At 34.8% G+C, this 20,876-nt stretch overlaps 1 protein-coding gene across 1 annotated transcript in view; it reads right to left on the bottom strand.

Annotated features, from left to right (window-relative positions):
• Nucleotides 1-2,710: 2,710 nt before the first annotated feature.
• Nucleotides 2,711-20,876, bottom strand: part of tnfrsfa (tumor necrosis factor receptor superfamily, member a) — a 47,386-nt gene continuing 29,220 nt past the window's right edge. The window contains 9 exon segments of the mRNA NM_131840.2: nucleotides 2,711-3,388; nucleotides 5,129-5,165; nucleotides 5,347-5,643; nucleotides 5,833-5,870; nucleotides 7,531-7,620; nucleotides 7,757-7,887; nucleotides 8,193-8,304; nucleotides 11,606-11,734; nucleotides 14,098-14,251. Of these exon segments, the coding sequence (NP_571915.2) occupies nucleotides 3,099-3,388; nucleotides 5,129-5,165; nucleotides 5,347-5,643; nucleotides 5,833-5,870; nucleotides 7,531-7,620; nucleotides 7,757-7,887; nucleotides 8,193-8,304; nucleotides 11,606-11,734; nucleotides 14,098-14,251 (1,278 nt within the window). The 3' untranslated portion in view covers nucleotides 2,711-3,098.

The raw sequence follows: 20,876 nt of genomic DNA on the forward strand, positions 1-20,876 counted from the left end.
TTTTAAAGCCATTTTTAAAGCCTGGGTGTACTTTGGTACATTATGAAACATTATGGTACATTAGGTTTTAAACATAAATGTACATTATGAAAATGTTAATTTAAAAATAATTGTTAATAAAAATAAATGTTAATAAAAAATTCAGCAGTCAGAAGAATGAACGTAAGCCTTTGATACCATTCTTCCATTTTGTGCTGTATATAATGTGTATATAACAGTATAGTGCTGTATATAATATATATCCATATTTTAACAAAGTGTACAGATTTTAGCTATTCTCTATTAGCAACACAAACACACACATATACATATAAATTTATATACATGTGTGTATATGTATATGTATACACACACACACACACACACATATATATATATATATATATATATATATATATATATATATATAGACATTTAAATAATGTTAGAATTTTATGATTGCTTTTACAAATATATTATAATTTGTTTATATACAATTATATATATATATATATTTATATATATATATATATATATATATATATATATATATATATATATATATATATATATATATATATATATATATATATATATATATATATATATATATATATAATTTTTATATAAACAAATTATAATATATTTGTAAAAACAATCATAAAATTCTAACATTATTTAAATGGCCATTAATAATACTAAGTTATTTAGGTGAAATGGTGGCTTAGTGGTTAGCACTGTCGCCTCACAGCAAGAAGGTTCACTGGTTCAAGTCCCAGCTGGGTCAGTGTCAGTTGCCATTTCTGTATATAGTGTGCATGTTCTCCTCTAGTTCACTTGGGTATCCTTCTGGGTGCTCCGGTTTCCCCTACAGACCAAAGACATGCGCTATAGGTGAATTGGATAAGCTAAATTGGCCATAGTGTATGTGTGTAAATGCAAGAGTGTATGGGTGTTTCCCAGTATTGGGTTGCAGTTGAAAGGACATCCGCTGCCTAAAACATATGCTGGAAAGTTGGTGGTTCAGTCCACCAATGGCCTGATGACCTCTGATTAATAAAAGGACAAAGCCAAAAATAAAATGAATGAATGAATGTATAATTAAATCTTATCACCATAACACAATTTGTGAAAAAGATAAATAAAATCTGAAGTAGAAAATACTTATTTCTTTGATTCTAAAGGAGAAACAACAACGTAACGAGTTGTTTTGGTATTTTTTTTATTTATTTTTTGTAATTTTAAAACAAAAACTTTCTACAAACAGCTTTGCAACAGCAAACATACATTCTTAAACGAGCAAACAATTGTCTAAGGGGAAATAAAACATACAAAACGTGTACTCTGAGTGATACCGTGGAGAATAAAGCTTAGAATGAGCAAGAAATGACACATGCATCTGTGTTAGAGGCGTCTAAGCAGGAACAATGTGGAGTCAATATAAAACTAACAAAACTGTATAAAAACCAATGGCACTGAATTAGAGGTAAAAACTCCTGCACCTGCATCTGTAGAGACACTCCATGTTTAACTCAGTGCAAATGATGAAAGATGCAGAAGCCCGTTTAAGATGTGAAAAAAAGTCCCTTGAAATTGATGCAGGTTTTTTTTCTCTGGCTATTCAACTCTTTGTCAAAAGGTGGCAGTGCCTGCACTGTACGACAACTCTCAAAATTAAACAAAGCTGGAAGGAGGAAGAACCATTTTGTTCTGATCTGACTTCAGCTCTTTTTTTTTGCTCCACATTAAGAAAAATGTTCATTAAGGTAAAGCTGATTTCAGATCTGTGTTCTGAAAACACATCCAGCTAACATAGCTATTCAGCCGAGTCAGATGTCACAGTTCATTTACGAATACGAAAATGAATTTAAGCCCTAAACATCCCTAAAGCTTGTTCGTTGAAATCATTTAAGTTTGTTCCTTCTGTGTTTTTTCAGGCAGTACTTCATTGCATTGTGCTCTTAGGGCTTGCATAAATATATATCTATTAGTTTCGTTTAATAGAATTCTTGACGACTATATACATACTAAACAAATGTAATTAAACTGTAAGTAGTTTCTGGAGGAGCATAAATTTCCTTCATCTTTGATCTATTTAGAAACACGTACCTGTGCACTACTGCATATAAAAACAGATTTTCAAATGCCTCCATAATCTCGACATCAATTCAACCTTGTGGAAGCAGCGTCCAAGAGATACTGACCGTGGTACTTCTCTTAATGTTTTCAGAACATATTCAACATCGTTCGCTGTGAACGTTCAACAGCCAAGGACGTGTCTTGCGATTCAAATAAGAAGAAATTATGCGTCTGTAGTAAACGCAGAAACGAAGCGAAATGGGGTTCGTGAAAGGGCCGGAAAATTCAGCATCTCAGTCATGAAAAAACAAACAAAACAAAAACAAAAAGTTTCCGAACACTTACTGCGGGCGAATATTGGTAACAGGTATAAATAATACGTAATTACACCATACAAAATAAATACATCACTTATTTAAATAAACAAACAAAAATGGAAAAGGCAGGAAACATCGAACAGACGAAAACATTTCCGCCATGCACCAAAGAAAGGGAAGAAAAAACAAACAAACAAAAAAAATAGACTGAAATCAAAAATATTCTGTAACAACCCGACCAGAAAATGAATGTTCTGAACTTCAATTGAAACTCTAAACTGTTGACAAAACAGTTCGTCTGAAATCCAAACCAACTCCTATCTTGAGGCTTATTTGTAACCAGGTTTGTAGCAGAGGCTGAAATACGACAAATTGTAGTGTGAGGATATTCACTAAAACTACATAACGCTTGTTTAAGTTTGAACATTTGGTGAAACCAAAGGTTTAAAAACATCTATATGCAGGCTTTAGACCAACCTGAAAGCCTGAGGCCAGTGCATGAAGTAACACCACAATGCACTATAGAGAGGGAAAACAGCGCCCTCTGCTGATAGCCAGTGTAAATCCTTTTAAAAAGGGTCCAGTGTTGGCTTGTAAACCCACTGTGGGCGCTACAGAGAGGGTGATTCTGCCAAATCTCCATTCAGTTCATGCCCAACAGGGGAGAATTCAAACTGAATCAACACCTCTCCATGATAACGTCTTGCAGTCTTTATAGAGGCATCACTCGTATTTGTAGTAGCCTCTTTCCACAGCCTTAGAGGCGATGTGTTCTGCTGAATAGCGCTGGTCTAGGTCCAGCAGTGCTTGTAGTAACGTGTTAATGTTTGCCCGCAGGCCTTCTTTCTGCATCCATACCCGCAAGAGGTCGTAGACTTTGTCCATGGGCTGCTGGGTTTCGGCCAGCTTGATGGAGTTGTCGCTCACGCCGATGCTGCGGAAGAACTTGTTGTGGTACCGCACGTCCAGAGAGTCAAACAGGTCAAAGCTCTTGCTCAGAGATTCCTCTTCACCTAAGAAGTAAGATTTAATCCGGGTCAGACATAATAGGAAAAAAATAATAAATAACAAAAAAGTTTAAAAGTAGATTATACATTACGTAAAGATGCAGACAATTGATAATAAATAATACAGAATTGATTTGAAATATGTATACATCTCATTTTTATTAAATATTTGGTTTTTATTAAAATGACATGTTAATCAAATAGGTTTCTTGTTGAATGTGTTTTTATAATAAAATAATAATATGAATGTTTTTAATAAATATATTGTTTACTGTGTATTTTTGGAAATAAATATATATTCATTTAATATTTTTCTTAGATTTAATTTAGTACTGTATGCTACCATTCAAAATACATTTTTGTGAACAAAAACACCCCTTTTTAAAATAAGGATGCATTAAATTGGTCAGAAGTAATACAGTATGTAATTATATTTGTAAAAATAATTTTTCAGTTGTACACAACCTTTCCAAAGATTGCTTTCTGAAATAAATGATATGCTTATTCAGTGAGAACACATGAAATAAATCAGAATTGATTGAATTAGTTTTAGGTTTAAGGTGACACGGTGGCTCAGTGGTTAGCACTGTCACCTCACAGCATGAAGGTCGCTGGTTCGAGTCCCGGTTGGGTCAGCTGGCATTTCTGTGTGGAGTTGTCATGTTCTCTCATTGTTCGTGTGGGTTTCCTCCTGGTGCTCCGGTTTCCCCCACAGTCCAAAGACATGCGATATACGTGACTTGAATAAACTAAATTGATCGTAGTGTATGTGTGTGTGAATGATAAAAAAATTTATAAACAATATTCTACTATTAATAATAATAATAACAATAATAATAATAAATTAGTGATAATAAAAATTATTATTAAGTAGGATACTTTTTAAATATGAGATTAGAATATGTGTTAGCTAAGTGTTTTTTTTGTTTTAGAATAGAATACTAAATATTCTCAATAATATTTGTAAAGGAAACACAGGCCCCATATGTGCCATTTACATATTTCAATTAATATGGAAAACTAGTGCATGTTTTTACTTAAACTAGTATTGGATTTTCATTAAAAAGTGTGTGCGTGTAAAACAAAATAATTTGCATAATTTAATAATTTAATTATTTTTTTCTCGAAAGAAGTAGATACTCCACCCTGTTTAGAGCGTCATTATGGGCGTTTTACATTACAACTAATGTGGTTCAAATGATGGCTCTGTGACAGAGCAACTATGGTTTTAACACTCATCACTACATTGTTCTTTTCCCAAACGATGCATTGTACTATAATAGTTCAGCCACGAGTTATGTCGTTGTTTGGGAAACGGATTCCAGGACAACCATTTCCATTGTACTAATAATGATAATAAGTCCATGACATTAGAACGATTGCAGAAGTTCATTACAAAAATTAAATACATAATAAACTAGAAAACGTGCACTTAAAATTGTACAAACATTTCAAAATATTACTGTATATATTTGTATTTTTAAAATGAAAAAATTATGCCTTGCTTTTGGTTTTTTCCTAAGACATAAACCTTTTGAATGGTAGTGCATCTTATCTGTTTTTTTACCGGTTCCACAATCAAATTAACTTCATTTAATTTTAAAATGATTCAGAGCCTTTGTTTGTAGTGCCCTTTGACCCAGTTATTGAACCACTTAAACTGTTTTATTGTCATATTGTGCTAGTGATCAAGATCAATTTTAAATGTTAAAACAACAAATGCTGTTTCACAAAGCAATATCTTACCGAGCAAAGGGAGGAGTTTTCTGGGAGGATCGTCTTCCTATAAAAGAAGAATAAAAGCTAGGCTTAGTAAAGCTGTGAATGTATTTACCAGTACCATTTTCAATAAAAAAGACTTCTACTTGCATACAAGAATACGTCCACACATTTCACAGCACTATCCTGTTGTTTCAGGCATTGTGCAGTGTGAAAACTGTGGGGTAGATGTTATTCTCACTAACCCGTGGCCATGATTCAGTCTGATCTCTGTCGGTCGGTCTCTGGGCCGGGGGGCTGGATCGCGGTGAATCCCCAATGATTTGAGGGAGTGCCGATAGACTGGTTTGGGAAGAGCTGGTTGTGTTTGGCAGGCTGTCTCCCAGTCCTCGATCCTCATCCTCCACTGGGATGCTCTTGCTGATTGTTTCCTGTGTTTCTTGTGTTAAGAGTGGCCGGGACTCTGGCCGGTGCTCCTCCTCTTTCTCCAGTCCTGCATTTCGGCTGTTCTCTTGCTCCTCTTCTGATCTTGGACACTCATCCTGAATAATGTTAACAAGCTAATTAAACTAGGAGTTTAAATCATTAAAAATAAAATAATTAAAAATATTATTATTATTAAATGAATAATCAGCTCAAAAAATAATGAATTTATTTTAATATTAACAGTATAGTGTAAACAATCATGAACCAAAACTCAATAAAACATTAAAAAGTCAACAGATACTTACAATAGGAACCTTCACTTCCTCCAGATTACCATCAGTCTCTGAAATAAAGTTGCCAGCAAAAACGTCAGTTTTGAAGCAGTTTCAATAGCGATAAATATGAAATTGAATATATATATATATATATATATATATATATATATATATATATATATATATATATATATATATATATATATATATATATATATATATATATTGATATATATCGTATATACACAAACACACAATAGTTCTGTCTGGTTCTTGAATCTGATTGGCTGATAGCCATGTGATATTCTGCAAATAACAGCACTTGTACAGCCACTTAACCCTTCACCCTTGTGTATTACTCCGCCCATATACAGCAACAAGCAGAAGACGTTCTACAGTTTGACAAACATTGCTGCTGTTGGAAAACATAATGTACTTTTGAGGCATTTTAGTTGATATTGTAGTTGTTTAGATAGCAACTATGCAGTTTATTTATAAGAATAGTGCCTATTTTAAAATATGTATAATTTCTGGCAGCCATTAGCCTGTCTTTGAGCAAACAAAGTTAACGATGTTCATCCATAAGATGACAACAGACACCGCATAATAGGCCCTAAGAGAAAGTAGCATAAACTACAGCTGATCAAATTAGTATTAAACAGGTAAATTACTTTTAGTCAAAATCTCTCTTTTGTATGTTGTAGTGCTGTATTTATACCATAGTAATATTATGATCTCCCGATTGCAACAGAGAAATACTGGGAAATCTCTATAGACTGACGGCTTTCATGCTGTTCAGCCTTATAATCTTAAAATGTGGGCATAATCACCTTTTTATCATCACTTTAGACATTACGCTAAAGAATCATTCAAACACTAGCTCTAAAATGACGTTAGTGAATGAGCAATGGTTCCTGCTGTTCTGACGTCAGCTGCAGATGAGAAGGAATGGCGGAAGAAAGTAGTTCTTCTTACAAAAGGGTTCTGAGACTGAAATTATGCTGTCAAACTGGTGTATAAACGCATTATAACAATTGTAGCAGAGCTAAGTGGCTGTATATCGTCACTGGTGGGACACTGATATACAGCCAAATTGCACTGCTACTTGCTCATATATCTTATATATTTCTTAGAATTTATTATTTATGGGTTTGAGTAAAATTAAATAATTTTTATTGTATCTGAATAAAAATCTGAAATTTATTCCAAATTTCACATTTTAAAAAAATGTAATTTAGAGCATTCGTTGTCAGTAAATGACAATTTATCAAAATAACAAGGTTTTATTTAAAACCTTGACTGAAAAGTGATGTTATTTCACCAAATAAGTTTTTTTAAACCCATTTGAAGGTAAAACACTGACATTGTGTTGTCTAAAAATACATATAAACTTTAAAATCACCTTTTTCCCGAATACCATTGTATGCTCTAAATCAGTGTTTCTTAACCACTTTCCTGGAGAACCACCAAAACTGCATGTTTTGGATGTCTCCTTTTCTGTCATACACTTTACAGGTCTTAAAGACTTAGGTAATGAGCTGATAATGTGCCTCAGATGTGTTTGGTTGAGGAGATATGGAAAATGTGCAGAGTTGGTGGTCCTCCAGTAACGTGGTTGAGAAGCACTGCTCTAAATGACATTTTTCTTTTAAATTTGGAAGAAATGTCATCAGTTTGCAGAAAAAAATCTGTTAATACAAAGAGTCAAGAGAATGATTTCTGACATACCACTTTGTTGTCTTCGCCGTCTCTTCAAAAACAATACTGCACAGACTATCGCGCATATGACCAGTAGAATCAGAATCGACACAATGAGAACTAAAAAAAAAAAAAAAAAAAAAAAAAAAAAAAGAGAAGATTGAATTTACTTTTCCTTTAATCCATAATTATACAACAAAGATATTATTTGATATCAAGTGACTTTCAGGCTATTGTGTGCATGTGTTTGCCTTACATATAGTGCCAGTGCTATTTGAGGCTGATGGTTTTTCTGTCGGGCCTTCTGTCGGGTGAGAGGGGCGTCTCCTGCACTTTGTATTGGATGTGGGAGTGCACCGGCTCACTTCTTCCTCATCAGCTTTGCACCTGCAAAACCATGGTCAAAAAATAGGCCTTTTAGAAAAGGTGTGAAGGCGAAGGCTTAAAATAGGTGTCCGTAAATGATTGTCATTCTGAATAGAACAGTGAAAGCCTAAGGGCTTAAAGGTGGAGAGACTGAATCAGTGAGAAAGGGATCTGACTCAGTGGATGTGCTGATCTAAAGCAGAAGCCGAAAGGTTAAGAGAATAGAGGGTGGGAGTGTCGGGACTGTTTGCTTTCATCAGGGTGTTGTGCCGCAGAAAAAAAAAACAAATGGAAAGAGCACATTGCAGAAGAAAATAGGAACTCACTTGGTGCATTTCTTGCACACTTCACATGGTTCATCCGGCAGACAGAAGGTGCCAAATTTGCAATCACACTTAGTGTTGCTTGTGCTGGTGCATTCTGCAACCACAGTCTGATCTGAAATGAGAGGAAAAAGGAAAGGAAAGTAAGGAAAGGATGCATGAATAGAGAATCCACTATACAAATCCACTACTCAAATTATACAAGTCAATTGTGTCTCAGCAAACAGCTAATGCACATTTTACAAATAGGACTCCGAACAGTGTTCTGGATCAATCCTTTACAGCTAATATTTTCCATAAAGAACAGCTGACTTATGAAAGTCTTAACATGCACTCTGAAGTGTGAACTGAATCCATTCAGAATCAGTTCAGATTTAAAGAGACTAATGATTCAAAGAGTAAATAATTCATTCATTAATTCATACATTTTCTTTTTGGCTTAGTTTCTTTATTCATCAGTGGCTGCCACAGCGGAATGAACCGTCAACTTATCCAGCACATGTTTTACGCCTTGGATACCCTTCCAGCCGAACCCAACTCTCGGAAACACTCACACAGTCTTGCATACAAACATACACTACAAATAATTTAATAAATCCAATTCACCTATACCACTTGTCTTTGGACTGTGGGGGAAACTGGAGCACCCAGAGGAAATCCACGCGAACACAGGGAGAACATGCAAACTCCACACAGAAATGCCAACTGACCCAGCTGGGGCTCAACCCAGTGACCTTCTTGCTGCGAGGCAATTGTGCTACCCATTGTGCCACCATGCTGCCCATAAATAATTCATGCAAGTCATTTTTATCTCAGCAAATAATTCAAATACGTTAAATCTAGACTGATCAAGACTTATTTGTTTAATTCAAATTCAGTGAGAATGATTTACTGTATCTGTTAAAACTAATACTTGCTACAGACAGCTGTAATAGCTGATCTTAACACACATTGTAAGTGTGAACTGGATGATTAGAATTACACTGGATTCAGATTCAGTCCAGATCTTATACGAATAATGCCTCAAAGTGTAAATGATTGAAGTCATGTTTCAGCAAACAGTTAACACACATGGAAGTAGTGCTGCATAATATTGGAAAAATACTGATTTTGTGATATTTTATATTTCTTCGATAAATATTGCCATATGAATACGGTTTCACAAAATATTTTGAATAGCACTAATTGACGGTTTTCTGGAGAGTCTAACAGGAGTCAGATACAGAAATTTATTTATCACAATGCAAAAAAAAAAAAAAGCTTTTCTTACTTTGCTTTGTTTCATTTCTGTTCCTAATATCTAAAAATACTTAGATCAAGTAATGTAGATATTGGACTAGAAGCACTTAAATTTTTTTTTTTGCCCAAACATTGTATAGATACTGTATACATACAGTAATTAAATAAAATTCTATAGCTCCTAGTCAACTATAATTTTGACTCAACATTGAATATATATAGTGAATGTGCACATTGCGATATCGATGCTGAAATGATTTATTGTGCAGCCCTGCATGGAAGAAATAAGTCTGTAAGCTAAGAACTGGATAAATCAAGATTCAATACAGATTTAAACACAATCTGTTATAACTGATATCAGTTTTAGATAACACATTTAAGGTGTAAACCTAATGGGCTATATGCACAGCTAGTGTTTTTCAGCCAATGGTGAGCTTTCGGAGAAAGCTTTATGTTTTTTATTTATTATATATTTTATATGTTATATTTTTCATTACATAAGGTTCCTTTTACAGCATCGATGTTGTAATGTAATTACAATACATTCAGTTAAATAGACTTAAGCATTCATTTGTTATTAAAGCATAATAAGAGACGAAAGACCAATAATAATACCAGAATACCAGAAGGTTAGCACAGAAATTCCATTAAAAATACTGGGGTAAAATTAATTTCCATATTTTAAAGACATGGCGCAGAAAAATATAATATAATGCTGTGCTTCTTGTTTGGTCTGATACACACATTAGATTACATCACAGCCAGGCTGTGAAGATGGCTGTGTTTTAAAGAAATCAGATCTTAAACGTGGTGATTTTGTATGGGATGACAATTAACTGGAAGCCCTGGGGCAGGCTGACTGAAATGTGCATATACCACATTATTAGGTTCAGTCAAGAATGCTTCCACATGTTATATGAGAAATAATTTCAGGATAAATCCAGATTCGATTCAAAACTCTGCTTCAGAAATACGCTGAAATACAAATCCAGTTTCACTCTCAATTCACTTTACATTTCATACGCCAAAAAAAAAAATCTCTGAGAACAGCCGAACTGCAATGAAAGTCTCAATCAGCACACCCTCGTGACTCAGCAAAGCAGAAGGTCTAACCTGGGAGTGATTGATTGCGCAAAATAGATACCGAATAAGACGCCACATGATACAGGCACACCCTGCATCATCCTAAAACACACGCATACACACAATCCCGGACAACAGACACAAAGGGGCGCACAAACTAGAGGACAGATCAGTCATTCATGCACACACAAATGGCTAGTTAAAGAACACAGGAGCGGAGCCACACCCAGGACGCGTAACTTTAGGAGATCAAATTCCCAAAAGCGAGGTGTCCTGCACAGGAAACACTAGACTCTGCTCTATTCATGGGGGCCCGCTTATGTCCCCGTCTTCATGCGAGTCCTATGGGAGGCTTATTGTCTAAATAGACGAGCGAGATTTTGTTTATACGACTATGTAGTGTTTACAACCGCATTTGGATCTGAACAAGCAGCAGGGTCTTGTGGGAAAGAGTGTTTAGGTAAATCAAATGGTTTAATAAACGGTGAGCGCGGCTGTCCAATCAAAATAAACAGCAGTTTAATGGATGGCTTGGACTTCATAGGATCCACAGACAGGCTAAATAGCTTTACGGAATTCTGTGATGGGTTCAATGTGCTTTAGATGTTCCGTCTCACTTGCGGATCACAGTATGTGGCACATTTTTTCATCTTGCTCCAAGGAGAGTCTGAATTTCCAAAGATGCCAGAATAATCAGAGATTTTACTAAGGTTTTTGTCTAATTTTCTACTTTCCGACTGAAGATTCAGAAGTTAATTGTTTGTCCAGAACTTGTCGGCGATACGTGTGGTGTGTTATTTCCTTCTCAGCATGTGGAGGACCATGTGTGTTCCATTATTCATCCGAGATGTATAAAAGTTACATTCCTCAGTGATCTGCTTCTCTGGAGAGGTAGTGCAGACTACAGATGGCCGTCTACTGGAAAACTCAACAATCAATTACAATAGCAGAAGCTTGAGGTCTCGGTGTCTCAGAGTGCCAGTCACAGACCTGACCTGAGGACTTGCTTTAAACAACCTTAAGAGGAAGATCTGATCTGGTCTTTTACAAACATTTGGTTGTGATATTGAGGCAAACTAAAGTGTAATTGTTACCTCTGTGGCACTGGCTGCATTGCAGACACTGCTCCATGCCAGTAGGGTGCTCTGCATACGTGCCCTTCTCACAGGGCGAGCATTTGCCCATGACCTGGCCACTGGTACACTTCTCTTTCACATAAGTGCCTGCAAGTGGAGGAGAAGATGTGTTACACAAAACATGTCAGGACAGACATTTAATTTCAACACATTGAGCGTGCCTCACACAGCTGAGTGGGCTTGACAAACCACCTGTTGAAACACTCTTCTCTTTTAAAAAAAGAAAGTAATAAAAAAAAAACTCCCCTTACACTATAGCACTTGATTCTCTGAGCACTACCTGTTCCTTTGTATAATGGCCCGTTTCCGCTGAGTGGTATGGTACTGGTCGGTACACTTTTATGCCCATTTTCCAAAGGGTACCTAGCACAATAAAAGGGTACCAAAAGGCAGAGCGAGACGCATAGCTAAACGCTATTGGTTTACAGAGAAACGTCATGTACAAGCAAGAGAATGAAAACAAAGGAAGCACCATTTTTAAATACACAGCCGAGACATCACATCGTTATAATATATACATATAATAATGAGACATGGTTGACCCGAGCTCAAACAAATCTTGTCGTCATCTTAATGAACAGCCACAAAGCCAAAATAAACCATGTTGTCCTGTTGTTGTTGCAAGGCCGTCTAAAGCACGAGCAGTTTCACTTTCTCCAGAAAGCACACGATCGCTCGCAGTGCTTCTTTATTTTAAATAACGAACTTTTTGAGCTGATAATGAAAACTTGTGTATGATTACTGAAGTGCTTCTGACATCCGATCCTTTCAGAAGTAGACAAACGCGAGAGCGAAGCACAAAAAAAAAACAAAGGAGCATGTTTTGGGTATTTTTTATTTGTAATTGGTAACATTTCAGAGACTGCAAGTCTCTGTATGTGTTTTTAAATGTTTTAATGTTTTTTATTTTATATACAATCAAAGAAGTCACAGTAGGCTATTTTGCATTATCTTTGATTTGCAGTTACAATCAAATCCTGTTCATAGAAAGGTTAGTAATTACCATTTATTTATACATAACAATTTATGTATATAAAGCATTTGTTTAGTAAGAAGCTTCTCATATGATATGTGAAGTTCAAGCGAGATTGACGTCGACTGCAACTTTCTGTCGAACACCACGCTCACCAGAAGGGTACCATTGGAACCCTTTGACAGTGGAGACACAAGGCTGACAAAGGTAACTCGTACCGAACCGTACCATACTGTACCACTCAGTGGAAATGGGCCATAATTAGCACTACTTGTGTGTATTGCCTTTTCTTGTTGAATCGCTGAATGCCTCCACAATTATAAGCCGCTTTGGACAAAATCGTCTGCTTAATGACTAAAGGTAAATCAAGGCAGAAAGGGAAATTATTTCTACTTCAGAACTGGATCCATTTAAAAAGTAATGTTACTATTAAGACTGCAGAAAGCTATATTGAGTCGAAGATTAGTCATGGAATTTTCAGTTTTTGTAAAACACTTCATCTAGAACTCAAATATTAAACATTTCTTATATGAAAAACTTAACCCAACAATAATGAAGTTTTCATTGCTGTTAGAAGGTTTAGGGTTTGTTTTTTCAGTTGTTTTAAATTGTTTAAATTGTACACAATTTTCAGTGTATTATCATCATACATTATATATTTTACATATATTTCATACATAACATTTTTTCATATCTATTGTTTTACATAATGTTGACTACAGAGAAGATTTCCTGTGAATGTCATTAATTTACCATGCAAATATTTTTCATATTGTCATTTAATTTTCAGTTCACATATTGTATAATTTCCAACATTGTATTTCTCAATTCAACATTTTTGATACTTTATTTCCATTAGTGTATTTGGTGAATTAAACTGCTATATTTTGATGATGATGATTTTTTTTAATGCCTTGTCAGCAACAAAGGCTATTTCCATGGCAGAAACATTTCATTGAGAAGTATACAATTAAAAACAATTGAATACATCAATTAGATAAGATGTTTAGCTGCTCTGTTTTAAATATGCGTCAAGTTTGCAAAGAGCAAAACACAGACCTCCATTCCTGCCATTCTAGATCACTTAACACCCATTCCAGACCACACAAACACCTCCTTTTACCACCCAAAGCATACAATACCTCTCAGGAGACATGGCTGTATAAGGAACCAGCATTTCGCAAAGAAAATTTTTGAGTTTTAAGTAGAGAAGTTTCATTCTCTGAAAAAAAGCAATGCTGTTTCTGTTCAAATCTTCAACTCCTAATAGCATCACTGATGGATGTTTGTCAGCAATTCATTGAAAAATCCTGGAGAGCCCTTTTAAACATCTTGAAAAAAGCCTATCATTTTAATTTACTTAAATTTACTTGCTTTAAGCCAGTTGAGTAATTTGTGTTTACAATACTGCCATTTTACAAGGGAAGTTCTCACGGATGCAAAGGAACTTTAGGGATGGATGTTCACTGTGACTTACCAGCTTCACAGTTTTTGCAGCAGAATCCGTTGTGAGGATATTCATGGTTCTCTAAGCAGGTCATCTGTCTGGCTGTGCGGTTCTGGTGATCAGCTGAAACCCCCAGCTCTGCTGCTCCATGACCCACAAGTGCCAAACTAAAAATAACAAGGGCCTAAAAGAGAAGAGGAAAAAGGGAAATGAGAGTTTTCAATATGCATTCATGATGACTTGCAATTTGGGTACAGTAGTTGGTTACTGTAAAGCTGTAAATCTCATACTTTGCATTAACATTTGGACAGATTTGGTTATTAAGGGTTTGTGTTTATAACTGATTTTGAAGCATGTCTGACATACATTTGAGGTCTTCAGCCTGGGTCAGCTCAGCAACAGAAGAGGCTTATTAAATTCATTAATATACGGAGAGAAAACAGTGCTACAATTCTAATATAGAATATTAGTACTAGAATATTATGTACTAAAATATTAGTGTAATATTTAGCAAATTTCATATTTTATTTCTGGATTCAATGTTTGTCTTATATGATGTTTCTAGGATCAATTTTAATGGTTTAAATAAATGTCAGAAATCAAAAAAGAGTGATTAAAATGATGAAACTTGATTTACATTGAACAATGTGTACTTTTTAGCTTTCTCAACGTAAACGGCAAAATTATTTCTCTAAACATTTTCTTATAAGCCTTGTTTTACTCAAGGAGTTGTAATAAAGACTAGAATTTCTTTGTGATGGATATGGTAATTTACAAATTTACACCAGACCATATGTCAAATTGATTTAATCTCCAGCATTACTTTATATTTATTCACCTAAAACTTAAACTTTGACATTATAAAACCAACTCAGTTTTTATTCAGTTTATCCATTCTAATTAGGGCCCACATTAAACCATGCTAAGATGTAGTATCTTAGCAGTGACCTTTAAAATTATGTCATGTGGCTTCTTAAAGATTTCTGAAACTATTAGTTACATCTATTTTGTGTTTACTGTCTTTTTTTAAACACTGATGCATTCAGTTTTTTTTTTTTTACAAGAAATTCATAAAAAATAAAATAATATGACATAAAACTGTATAATAATAATATCATCAGCTAATACTGATTTTCACTCTTTACAGCTTTAAAACTTCCTTCTCATTACTGAAAGTATAAATGCCACAGAAACTAGGCCCGTCACAATGAGGATTTTTTTGTTGTACGATATATTGTCACAGAAATTGTTAGATAAGCGATGTTATTGTCATTTTAAGATCAATTTATGCCACTGATTATATAATGATTACACTAAAGCATAATAATGCAAATATCCAAAAACACTTTAAAATACTTCACATTCTTAAGGTTGTTTAGATTGTATATTTTGATGTTAAAAAGGTAAATGTCCTATTATATATCCTATTAGGTATAAGTCCAAATATAAACGTTGACACCAGTGAAGTAGAATGTAAATGTCAACGTTATTTGTAAATTTGTAAATACATATTGCAAAGGTAAAAACGATTAAGGTCATCACCAAGTATTGCATGATAAGTCGATATATTTATTATTGTGACAGGCCTGACAGAAACATGACTGGCTTTTGTTTAAATGTCTGGATTTCTTTCATAAATGAATTTATTTTAGTTTTTTTGCCATTGGATATGATGAGATATTTGTGGCTTTTTTTGGCAGTGCTTAAGTTTTAAAAAAAGAAAAGGAAAAATGCTGTGAGGAACTGTAGAAATGAGGTTTCTTAAGGAGAAGAACCATTTTTTTTGTACTTTCACATGTCTTTCTTTCTCAGCTCCAGAGGCAAACAGAGAGGTATTCTGAGTTCTCATATAGCTGACCTTGTGAGAGCAATCTAGCATTTAATTCAAACCATCTGATGTGCACATCTGCAGAGCAAAGCAAATTAACAGAGCAGGCCAAAGACTTTTCCTGGACCAGAACAAAACAACCCAACACTGAATGTGCAGGGAGATCCGTGGAAACCGATAGAGAAATACTAGTAAAACACCTCCTGAATGTTAGTCAGTAACTATGCTAAAACAAATACAGCGCAACTAATCATTTAAACAGGGAAGGCAAATAATAATAATAAATGGGCATGTCTGCTTTTAAAAAGGACAACAAAATCAGTGCAATAATATGAGTTGTTGATGTTAAAGACACCCACATAAACTCAAGAGTAATTGGACTGTCATTTGATTCTCATGATTCATTAATTTAATGAACCATTTAAAAAGATTTACAGACTCTAACTGAATTATTTTATTACTTCATTAAACCTCAAAAGAATGATGTCTCGTTAATCAATCATTTTTGTTTTGAGATGCTGCAACGGCTTTACGTTATATATGATCCTAAAATAACTATGGAGTAAGTCTAGGGCATATATACTTATATAGTCATATATACTTGCAAAATACAAGAAAGTTTTGCAAACAAAAAATAAAATATTGATTAGTAAATAAATATAGTAATAGTATTTATTAATAGTAAATAAATAAATGCAAATCTCCAATAGTGGCAAAGCAAAAATTATTTTTGGAGAAATTAAACGTTAATTTTGCTGACGAAAATAAAGAACTGCAAATGGAAAATTAAGTTTTCAGAAATAAAAATGACATTTGCAAACAATAATAAAAGTGGGAGAGAGCGCTTTTTCCTTTGATCTCGTTTTTCGTTGTTTTTGCTTAAATTTCATTTGGGTAAAATTATTTTGCATTACTTTTGCCTACTTTAAGAAATTTTGTGAGTTTTGTTCATTTTTATTTCGATTGATTTGTATGTTATTTTTTGGCTCGGCTCTTTCCCATCATTTTGAGCTACCTTCTCAAGTTCACTCTTTTCTGGATAGGGATGTCGTACGACTTCGATTTTGCAAACACGTAGAAGATGTAAGGTTAAAGACATCAGGTAAGAGATGAAGGTCATCTTTGTATTTATTTTATTTTATTTTATAACAGTTCAGAACAGGAAAGAATGGGGCGCACGGCGCTGAAGGACTTTTTTTATTTTCATCAGTTTTAGTGAGGTTATTCATAAATTTGAATTTTGTTATGATACTTTGTTTGAATTTGCTACTTCATTATATTATTTTTACTAGTGTATATTTTTATTTTGGACATTATTCTGGTTTCACTTTTGTACATTAAATCACTTTTGTTAGCAGTTCTGTTGTCAAACTTTTGCTTACACCCTCACATTATGAAATTACCATAATAATCCTTATAAGTAAGTTTCGTGAAAGTTACGACAGATAGGCGTGCGCTTTGTCTATGACACGAATTCCATTCCTGTACTCCACTGGAAAACCAAAAAGATAAAAATCTCCAATGACTCCCTGTTCTGAACTGCAGTTCCGGGTCAAAAATAATGCCAATTCAACGCACACATTGTGATATCCATGCTAAAACGTGTATTATCATATATATTGTTGTATTTTATTATAAATATACTGTGCAGCCCTAGATTGAACATAAAAAAATTAAGTTGTCCCAACAGATAAAAATAAAAAAAATGTTGTTTCAGCTCATTTTAAATACGCATTTGAACAAACAGTCAGCAAATATCATGTTTAGAGTGATGAATTCAGAGTTTAAGATGCACATTTACAACAGATATTACAATAAACATTTGCTACTCATGTTCCCCTGTAGCAAAACTCTATTGTAACATAAAACCCTTAAAGACACAGCAGCGAAAACATCCTACTAATCAGCAACGTGTTCAAATAAAACCGTTTTTGGCAGGACACATCCTTGACTACATTTAAAGTTCATTTTAACAGGTCAAAACACAACTTTTCCCTGCATCAATAAACAAATGTTCCCAGTTGTGCTCAGTGGCCAGTCGGTCGGGTATCTCTGTCTTTTTGTGTTGGAGGATAATGGGAAATGTAGGCCGTCAGATGGAGCCGGTGGTGTCGAGTTGCCGTTTAGGTGTATGGCAGTGGTGTTGTGTGTCTGGGAGAATGTGGGTCATTTGAAGTGGTGGATCTAAAGTGTGTTGTTTAGCCGTAAATGAGGCCTTCTCATTGTGACACACTGAAAAGAGGCAGAAGAAAGAAGGGGTGCCTCAGGGACTGAGTAAAGTGCTCGTCTGAAGTAGAAGACCCCTGATCTGCATGCGCGTACACACACACATACACACAATGACCCCCAAATATCTCTTCTTTTCTCCCATTTGACTCACTCACCCACATACAGAGAGAATGAATAGCAACTGCCCGATCGCACTTCTTTTTTTCTCTTAAGGCAAGACACTGTAAGCAAAAACACACTTTTTTTCAGTGTAATGAGAAAAAAAACATCCAAAAAGTGCACTTTTAAGTGATTCTTACATGTTCAAACATAATTATGGTGGCTTGAGAAAACCAACATACTGTTATACTACATAATATACTACTTACTATTCTTCCATCTTCTTCTTCATCTATTTTAAGAACGCATCTCCTCCTAGGCTGTTCATACTACAACCACCAAACTATACTAAATTAAGTTGCTATATATTTTCCAACTGATCCGACTAGCGGTTTTCCAAAAACTGACCAGGAAAATTCAGAAAAATCCAGTAGACTTACTATTGGACCAAACTTTGTGACCTCATAACTTTGCGCCAGCCTGTCATACAGACTTAAGGTTGGGCTTATTTATCTCCGACTACTAATTTTCCAATCACTGATGACTTTTCAACTTACTAGCCACACCCTAGCAACTACTTACGGCACGCTAGCAACTGTCCCATAGATTTCAATTATAGAAGTTGCCATTGACTTTGCATTGGACATACTAACAACACACTAATCCATACTAACTCTTTTTTGGAGAATCGAGACTCTAAATAACTATAGTAACTTTAATTAATATGCAAATACAATTAAAAGTGAAATAGATTTTATAGCTTTATTTACATGCTAATCCATACTAGAAACATACTAGCAACATGCTAATGCATACTAAATTCATGCTAACAACATGCTAGTTTATACTAAAAACATGCTAGCAACATGCTTATTCATACTGAAACCATGCTCATTTATGTTAGCCTAGCAACTACGCAGAACATCTTAGTGACCACCTGGCAACTACTTACAGCACCCTAGCAACTGTCCCATAGATTTCCATTATAGAAATTGCCATTGACTTTACATTGGACATACTAACAACACACTAATCCATACTAACTCTTTTTTGGAGAATCGAGACTATTCTGTTTTTCAAATTAATCATTTAAAACACATTAACTAAAACAGTCTGAATCAGCATTCATTGAATAACTGAGCAGGGTCGGCCCGTGGCATAGGTAGTAAAGGTAAATGCAAAGGGTGCTGTACATCCAGGGGGGAGGCAGAAATGAGCATGGTTAAGTTGGTTTTGTTTTCAATATTCCTGACACATTCAGTGATAGACGGCAATAAATCAAAAACCTCTTGCCCTAAAAACATCTAAAGTGTGTTTCCTACAAAAAGACAAAGCTGGTTATGTTTCACAGCTGTCTTTTTCTTTTTTTACTTGACGTTATGACCACTGCTCCGTTTGAGCCCTCGCAATCTGCGTTTAGCCGGGAGAGCTCGCGTTGAGCGGCGCTCACAGTAAGGGACAGTCAGAAAAGTGCTATTTTGCTCCATCCTGCGTGTTTTATTTTGAACACAATTAATTTTCTCCTAAATGAGCACAAACAGTTACTAAAGTAGTCGAACGCTTCATTATGGATCTGTGCATTCTTACATTAACACCTCTGCTGTCAAACCAAACACAATGAGAGATTCATTTGCTGCTCTTCACTAAATAACTATAGTAACTTTAATCAATATGCAAATACAATTAAAAGTGAAATAGAATTTATATCTTTATTTACATGCTAATCCATACTAGAAACATACTAGCAACATGCTAATGCATACTAAATTCATGCTAACAACATGCTAGTTTATACTAAAAACATGCTAGCAACATACTTATTCATACTTAAACCATGCTCATTTATGTTAGCCTAGCAACTACGCAGAACATCTTAGTGACCACCTAGCAACACCTTAGCAACCGCCTAGCAACATCTAACAACAACCTAAAACACTTTAGCAACTGCATAGCAACACCTTAGCAACTGCCTAGCAACACCTTGGCAACCACCTACAAACACCTTAGCAATGACCTAGAACACCTTAGTAACCACCTACCAATGCCTTAACAACCACCTAGCAACCACCTTAGCAACCAATCAACCTAGAACATCTTAGTAGCCGCCTAGCATTTTTTTTATGACACTGTATAACAAAAATTAATATTTTTACAGTACTGTGACAGTTGGGTTTAGGGTTGGGGTGGAGGTAGGGGTAGGCATTAAAAAATAAAATTTATTGGGCATTTAAAAGATAACAAATAATACTCAATACAACTACTGTTTTTACATTACTGTAATGGTTGGGTTAAGGGTTGGGGTGGGGGTAGACATTAATAAAATACATTAAATGGGAAATTTAATAAATATTATAAATAATTCTCGTTAACTTCTGGCCACATTCATATCCGATCTAGCAACAACCCTCCCACCGCCTAGCAAGAAACATGTCAATCCATACTAGAAACATGCTAACATATACTCTATGTCAGTGTTTTTCAACTGGTGAGTCGCGACCTAAAAGTGGGTCAAGGGAACATTTTCAGTGGGTCGCAGAGTGTGTGATCAAAACAACAACAAAAGTTTAACTTTTAACTCATTTTGCTTATATCTGACTTTTATTTTGAAATGCACGTGTGACGTACTGTTTGACATGTGAAATTTCATTTAATT

Source organism: Danio rerio, chromosome 21 (genome assembly GCF_049306965.1).
Source record: "Danio rerio strain Tuebingen ecotype United States chromosome 21, GRCz12tu, whole genome shotgun sequence".
NCBI lineage: Eukaryota > Metazoa > Chordata > Actinopteri > Cypriniformes > Danionidae > Danio > Danio rerio.